Source organism: Grammomys surdaster, unplaced genomic scaffold (assembly GCF_004785775.1).
Source record: "Grammomys surdaster isolate TR1022 unplaced genomic scaffold, NIH_TR_1.0 122065, whole genome shotgun sequence".
Lineage (NCBI taxonomy): Eukaryota > Metazoa > Chordata > Mammalia > Rodentia > Muridae > Grammomys > Grammomys surdaster.
Genome location: NW_021617663.1, coordinates 1 through 7,261, shown reverse-complemented (window position 1 = coordinate 7,261; position 7,261 = coordinate 1). Strand labels below are relative to the sequence as shown.

Genomic DNA, 7,261 nt, shown 5'->3' with positions numbered 1-7,261 from the left:
CATCTCAAATGAAATCCCACTTGCCAGTTACCCCTCCACAACCCCCCCATTCCATATCTTCCCTCTTCTCCCTCCCCTTTGCCTCTGTAGGTGGAGGACCACCTCTGGCTCTTACAATCTTTCTGATTCCTTTTCTGTGTAGAACTCTGAGCCTGAGAGAAGGGTTTGATAAAAATATTTCACTTACGACTCAGTGTTTCAAAGCCTCAATCTTATGCACATTGTCCAGTTGTGAATCTCTTTATAAATAAATGTCATATATGTAAAGAAGAAAAAAAAATAGAAGGGAGGAAGGTTCTCAAGTCAGGTGACATTTAGAGAACATTCTGTCTTTCACCCATTGTCAATGACAGTGACCTGTTACTTGGGTGGCTTGCAAAATGTCCTCCTATGAGAGTGCTCAGCAGAACCCAGAGGAGTCTCTCATATCACACTGTGTCTATGTCAAGTAGCATTTCAGATCTCAGACTTTCATCTCTCAGACCCTCAGAGGCCGAAGCAGAGAACAGAAGCCGGGAAGGAGATGGAGATCCTTCAAAATGCAAGCATGCATGCATATATCCCTTGCCTCAGAGCTGGGGCCCAGCCTTTAAATGAGTGTTCTTTCCCTACCATGAAGGGATACAAGACCGGAAGGCAAGTCCCTGGTTGTGCTTTGCCATCTTGGGGTAACCTGTGGTCCCGCTGGTGAAGAAGATGGCCATGGGATCCTTCATCTTTGACTTAATGCAGGTATGGTCTGGGGAGACTGATCTGCAAAGAGATTCAAGGTAAAGGAAGAAACAAATCACACGGTTGCTTTCCCACCTTCTGATGATGCGACAACATACATGAAGAGTCAACTGGGGAACCTGGAAATGTGCATGGCTGGAGGACAAACAGTGGAGGTTTCCCACTGGCTGGGGTGATTTGGACAAAGGGCCTGGTGTGTCTTTAATTGAAAAATTTGAAAAAAAAAAAAGATATGGACTAAGGCACTACATAACACTTAGCTAGTACTGTGACACCACTTTAAGTGAGCTGGAAATGGGAACTTATTGGACAGAGATCCCAGCAGCTCTGGGTGGGAAGCTTCATCCTTTTGATCTACTTGTTCTCCGAAGCATTTTCCCAAAGGATGCTCTGAGCCTTTTCTGATTGTAGAAGTAAGCTAGTTTTTTTTCCCCTGAAAATAAGCTTGTACTAACTACTTAACATCGAAGAACACCAGTACTGCTGGCCTTCTTAAGCAAGCCATGGCATCACACTCACTAGGTAATCTGAATGACTTCCCAAACATTTTCTTGATCTTAAACTGTCTTCAGTAAACTCTCTGACTTTATGAAAGGTCACTAGGCTTTACTATGGAAACAAATGGCTTTAGAAACAGAGGTGTTACTCCACGGAAGGAAGCAAGCCTTGCACAGTTCCTGCCCATGCTGAGTATTGCTGGATATGTCTGAGTCTGAATGTTAACAAAAGTTTTTCCTGGGAGGTGCAGGGGGTTGGGGGGGTGATCTTTCTCCAGTCCTACCTTAAGCTTGCTTGTAAGGTGTCCCCAAAAGTACTCAGGAAATAGAAGATATTGACCCCTAGAGTTGCTATTGCATCGTCTCACTGAACTTAGAACTTTAGTTTCTTATCCTTATTTGATTTTGAGAAATGATCTCACTGTGTAGCCCTGGCTGTCCTGGAACTTGCTATGTAGATTAGTCCCATCGTGAACTCGAAGAGATCCATCTGTTCCTGCTTCCTGGGTGCTCAGATTAAAGTCATACACTACCCTACCCTGTTCAAGTTGCTGTGAAGTTTCACATTTCACCTTGAAAATTCATTTTCATTAAACTTCTTCATATATGCATTTTTATATGTTGAAAGGTTCCTTGTCTACATGGGATATGCAACACACTTGTCTTCCGACTTTGCAACACTCCTTTGCTCGGCTTCTGAGATGAATGTACTTTAATGACAAAACATAGAAGTTCAGCTTCCTGACTTTTCAGACAAGGAACTGAGGGCCAAGGAAATCAAAGAGGAGAAGCAAGAAGCCCAGGTTTACAGCAGATGAATGGCACGGCAGGGAAGAGAGTTTCTAGCATCCAGTCTCGAACGGCCTCTTGTACTAGTTACCTGTCTTCCAGTGCTTGGAAGGAGATGGTTTTCTTCCCTATTCAGAAACCACACTTATCAGATCAGAAACTCACTTAATCAGTGACTGGAAGTTAAGCCACCCTTCATGGCTGTGATCAGACACCACCAGCTTGGTTTTCAGACCAGGACACTCAGAAGCCACAGATTCCACCTCTGGGACAAGGCTGTCTGTGGTCACAATGGCTTTGGCTTGAGACATTTGTATTCGGTAGAGAATGTCCTTGGCTTTCAGTTGGGTAGTCCCAGGCATGAAGATGATCCCTGGGAGTAAGAAAGGATGGCTTGCTTTCACATCCATGTGCTTAGGCCCAGCTCATCTGCTGAGAATTCCCACAATACTGTGCAAATTATGGCCCACTGACCATCTACATCATGGGGGATAGAGAGTCTCACATCCCGTGACAAATCTTATCCTCATAATCACACACTCATCATCAGAATCTTAGCAATATATCCAACTGATTCCTACAAACGTAAAAACTGTAGCCTCTTCCTTAATCCTTTCTACTCTAGATGAGTCCAAACAGAGGGTAGATGGATCTTGGGTTGCACTCATTAGGCCTGTGTCCCTGTGTGTCCCTGTGTGGACAGCATTGCTGACATTCAGGACTGACATTCAATACTCTCTACTCCATTTCCTCTTCCTCCTCATCAGTCACTTGAAGTCATCTAGAATGTCATCTGTTTCTTTTACCTCAAGTTTAGCCACACTGTCCTCTTCATGTTCCTGTGTGCTCTCTTCATCAATACCAGCACTTCCACCACCAGTGAGTTCAAGCATGGCTGCTCCACTAAAAGCACATCCTTACTAGATGCCCTGTTCTGAATCCTGCTACCACCTCAAGTACACAAAGCACAGACCTTTCCCTCCACATCTCTTCTCTGAAGAATACCTGTGCCCTCTGTCTCCAGGAAGATACCCTATTCCCTATTCTGATATTGAAGGCACCTCTCACTCTTTATCTGTCTTTCTTCCTCTTTATTTTTTTTCTTTCAAAATGGCTGTGTGTATGCATGTAGGTGTGTACACTGTGGGCACATGTATGTGTATGTGCATGTGTATGCATGTTCATGTGTGTGTGTGTGTGTGCATACCTTTGTGTGTATGTGTGTGTGTGTGTCTGTGTGTTTGTCCTGATTAGTAGTCTTTGCATGTGGAGAATCCATTATTGGACCATCTTTCTTTGCTCGTAGCCTTCTTTAATTCTTCTCACCTCAGAGGATTCAATTATATAGCCTTGGGCTTCCCATTATCCATTCCTTGGTTATAGAAACATAGTTTTTCTTCTCTATGTTCTATTTGCCTGAGCTATCAGTTCTTGGTTCCATATTGTACTCTGCTAGATAATGAAAGGGAAAGAAAAAGAAAAGAAGGGAAGGAAGCAGGAAGGGAGGGCAGGAGAGAAGAAAGACGTGTTATAGAATATGCATGCTGAGATGAGGAAGGTGATTGCAAGAACAGAATCCATGAGTTCTACCACAGTTTGCATATGAAACATCCCCAAAAGTTTCAGATGTTAAAGGCCAGATCCTCAGCTGGTAGACTAAAGGCATTGAAAGGTGTTTGGATGACAAGGTCTGTGAACTAATGAACAGACTAACCTTATAGATGGACTCATAGTTGGATGAACTATTGGGGTGGGGGGAGTAGTCTTTGTTGAAGTGGTTCATTGGAAGTGTCATTACAGGTTATCATGTTCCTGATCGCTTCCTGACTCTTGTGTTTTGTTTCCTGGTTCCATGAGTTGGCCACAATACTTTGTTCTACCACATGTATACACGATGATCTGCCTCAGGCAGCAACTGAGCCAGGCAGCCATGGGCTGAAATCATGAGACAAGGCAAACCTTTCTGCCTTTAGTGTGGTGTTTCCTCAACTATTGGCCACAGCAGTGAACGCCTGAAATACAAAGGCCCATGTGGATTCTAAATTATTCATCAATGTGGATAAGTAATTGTAAAAGGAAGAGAAATCTCTGAGTGTGATTTTTAATTAATGACATGTCAAGGTTATGATACAGATGGAAAACCTCCCTATAAGGCCACAATAGTAACACTTGACACAGTGAATCGTCATTCATGGACAGCCTAATCATATAAAAGTCTCCTGGGGAACAAGATTCACAGCATCATGCAGGGGAAAGCAGGTAGATGCTCCCTGACTTAAGTGATGAAATATTTATCCCTGATGCAGGAGAAAGCACACTCCACACACTCGGACACGGTGCACTGAGGAAGGCAGAGCCCTGCTTTGTAGGATTGCAGTCAAACACAGCTCAGCTGGGGAGAACTACAAAGGCAGAAACATAAATCCGGAAACTGAGCTGTATTCTACAAAATGACCGACTTGGATGCTTTAAAAATGCCACTGCCATGCAGAGAAGTCTGAAACACTGTAGGTTAAAGGAGATGGAACAGAGCTGACCAGTACATGCAATGCACGATTCTCGGTTAAATTTAAAGAGAAACTGGCTCTAAAGGATATTGTTTGGTTAATCAAAGAAAGTTTGTTACTCGTGTATGGGCAACTATAATGCACTATGAGTTTGTGAAGGGTACATCTTGGGTTTTAGCAGATTTTTATGTTCCTGTGCTCACAGGTACTTACCTGGTACTTGTAGGTTTCACAATATCCACAACCGATTCTGAGAGAGGAAGAGAGTGGCACGTGACATTGTGTTTAGAGCATATTAATTCCTGAGTGTTAGGGAAAGCGAAGAAAGGTGTGTAAACATGTGGGAGTGGGAGAAAGAGACAGACTTGAAGAATAAGGAAGATATAAGGAAGAGACAGATGTTTTGTCTCCAACTGATCTGTCCATCCTCAGAGGGAGGGAGAGACGCTTCCTCTGTGGTTCCAGCATAGAAACCAAGACCAGAGGCCCAGAGCTTCATTTGTACTAGGCTGTGTCCACAGCACCTGCTGTCCCAGAACTGAGGCCCAATGGGTCCTGTGTGTGAATCACTGACCTGTTCGAATGCAGCCCACTGTAACCAGCCACCACTCGGGCACTCGAGGCAGGATCAAGGCCAGACGATCTCCTTGCTGCAGGCCACAAATCTGCTCCAAGGCGTTAGCAGTGCGGCAGGTGAGCTCCCTCAGCTTCCGGAAGCTCCACTTTACTTCCTCTCCTTGTCCATTCACCCACCATAAGGCCGGACTTGGTCCTCTCTTGCCCTTCTAGTTAAGATTAGATATCAAATGTCACTCCTGCTTTCAAGGAAGAGGACAGCCTACTACCATAGTCACATTCCAGCATGAGTCTAGTACAGTGAGGTCCCATCTGAAGACATTGACAGACTCCAGAGAAGTAGGGAATGAATTGGGGACTACCCCACAAGTCACATGTGGCCACAAATACTCTACAAGCTTTCCACCGAAGAGAAACAATTCTGCTTTTCCTTTTGTCCGTTCTAGGTTGATTTAGACAGTGATTTTTCTCTCTTTCCCTCAGTGTTTCCATCTATGAAATGGGGACAACATTATTGCCTAAACAACAGTAAATGTTAGATAAATGAACCATATTAACAGTGTTTGGCACAAAGTAGTTGCTCAATAAAATAGCATCATTACAAAAGGAAAGAAGCTAAAGTTGTGGCTAAATGTTTAGGTAACACTTTAAAATTGAGGTGTTACTTGTGGTAGGATGTGAACGCAGAATAGAAGGAATTTACTGGTCTTTGTTTTCTCACAGAAATATCAAACAATAACAGATTGCCCAAAGTAGTTTGGTGAGAACCCTAGAAATCAGTGAAGGACCTGCAAGGGTTTAGCACTAAAGCCACACTCAGAATGCAGGGCAGTTTGTGTCATTCTTTTTTGCCCTTTCTTGCCATGCCTGTGGTGTGGTACAGCACAATCAAGGAGAGGCCATCCAATTCCAGGCTCATGGAAAAGGCTGGAACTTGTCTGCAGTGTCCTGGCCTATCTTGGAGACACTGGGTGAACCACTTTCTCTCCTGCCTGATTTAAAGGTCACAGGGGAATGCCATCATAGTTTGACTCTTACGTTGGCTATCTCTGCATGGGTAGCAGATTCTGTGATATGTAAAGATTGGTGGGCACCTATGACAGAGAGATGATAGAGCAGGGAACACACAGAACTGCCAAGGTCGCGAGAAGCAGCACAGGTGAACTCCTACAGGGGAACTGGAGTTAGTGACACTGGCTATGTAACTGTGAAAACCGGCACGGGGGAGAGGACATCGAGGACTAGGGAAGGCAAATGTCAGAAGGGCTTCAGATGATATCAAGCCCTCAGCTAGCCACATTAGAGACTGTCTTCCTTTATTGAGTTAGTCTACGTGACTGAAAAAAGGGGGGGGCTTCTTCTCCCACATGTCCAACATTCAATCAGTTACGACAGGCATGCAAAAACTTATGAGAGATGTTGTCTATTCAAAGGGACAAAATCGCTCCCCTGAAACAGAAACTCAAGCTGTATTAACTTTGTCTATTAGAGATTTAAAAAAAAATATTTGTGTTAAATTTGCTCAAACAGCTAAAGAAAAACACAAAGATCAAAAGCAGATCAGAAACATTCCAAACGGATCCAACGGCACTATCAATAGAGGAGTAACCTTCTAAAAGAGAGATAAGTTAAATTCTAGGACCCAGAATACTGTATTTGAATAATCATGCGGTAAAGGGGCTCACCAGGAGAAGCAATAGGCAGAAGAAACAAACGGACGAAGGTGAGTGTAGGTCATTTGAATTGCTGCTCATGAAGAACAAGAATGAAGAATCCCGCAGGGTTCCAGACCCACGTGCATAGTCTGGGATTCTCAGGAGAAGACACAGTTTATCTGAAGAAGCAATGGCCCCAAACTGCTGGGTTTAAGGAAAGATCTACATAATCTAATACAAACAGCTCAACAACTTCAGGGGAATCCCAAAGAGACCTGTGAGAATTGTAATTAAAGGCTGGAGGCACTAGCCTGATCTTGAGTGTCTGAAAGAAAAGCAACTCATGGTGTCCAAGTCCAAGAAACCCTCAAGGAGACTGTCCATCAAGTTCTCAGCAGACGCTTTGCAAGGTGAGAGTACACGGGATCATATATTTGAAGTGGGGAGAGAGAGAGAAAGAGAGAGAGAGAGAGAGAGAGAGAGAGAGAGAGAGAGAGAGAGAGAG

At 43.9% G+C, this 7,261-nt stretch overlaps 1 protein-coding gene across 1 annotated transcript; it reads right to left on the bottom strand.

The window, feature by feature from the left end:
• Window positions 1–584: 584 nt before the first annotated feature.
• Window positions 585–5,310, bottom strand: LOC114636098 (acyl-coenzyme A synthetase ACSM1, mitochondrial-like; the record flags this gene model as incomplete). The annotated part of the gene is made up of 3 exons (XM_028784381.1): window positions 585–753; window positions 2,184–2,391; window positions 5,100–5,310. Coding segments are annotated over 3 exons (564 nt in total), but the record flags the coding sequence as incomplete, so codon positions are not given.
• Between the last annotated feature and the right edge of the window lie 1,951 nt (window positions 5,311–7,261).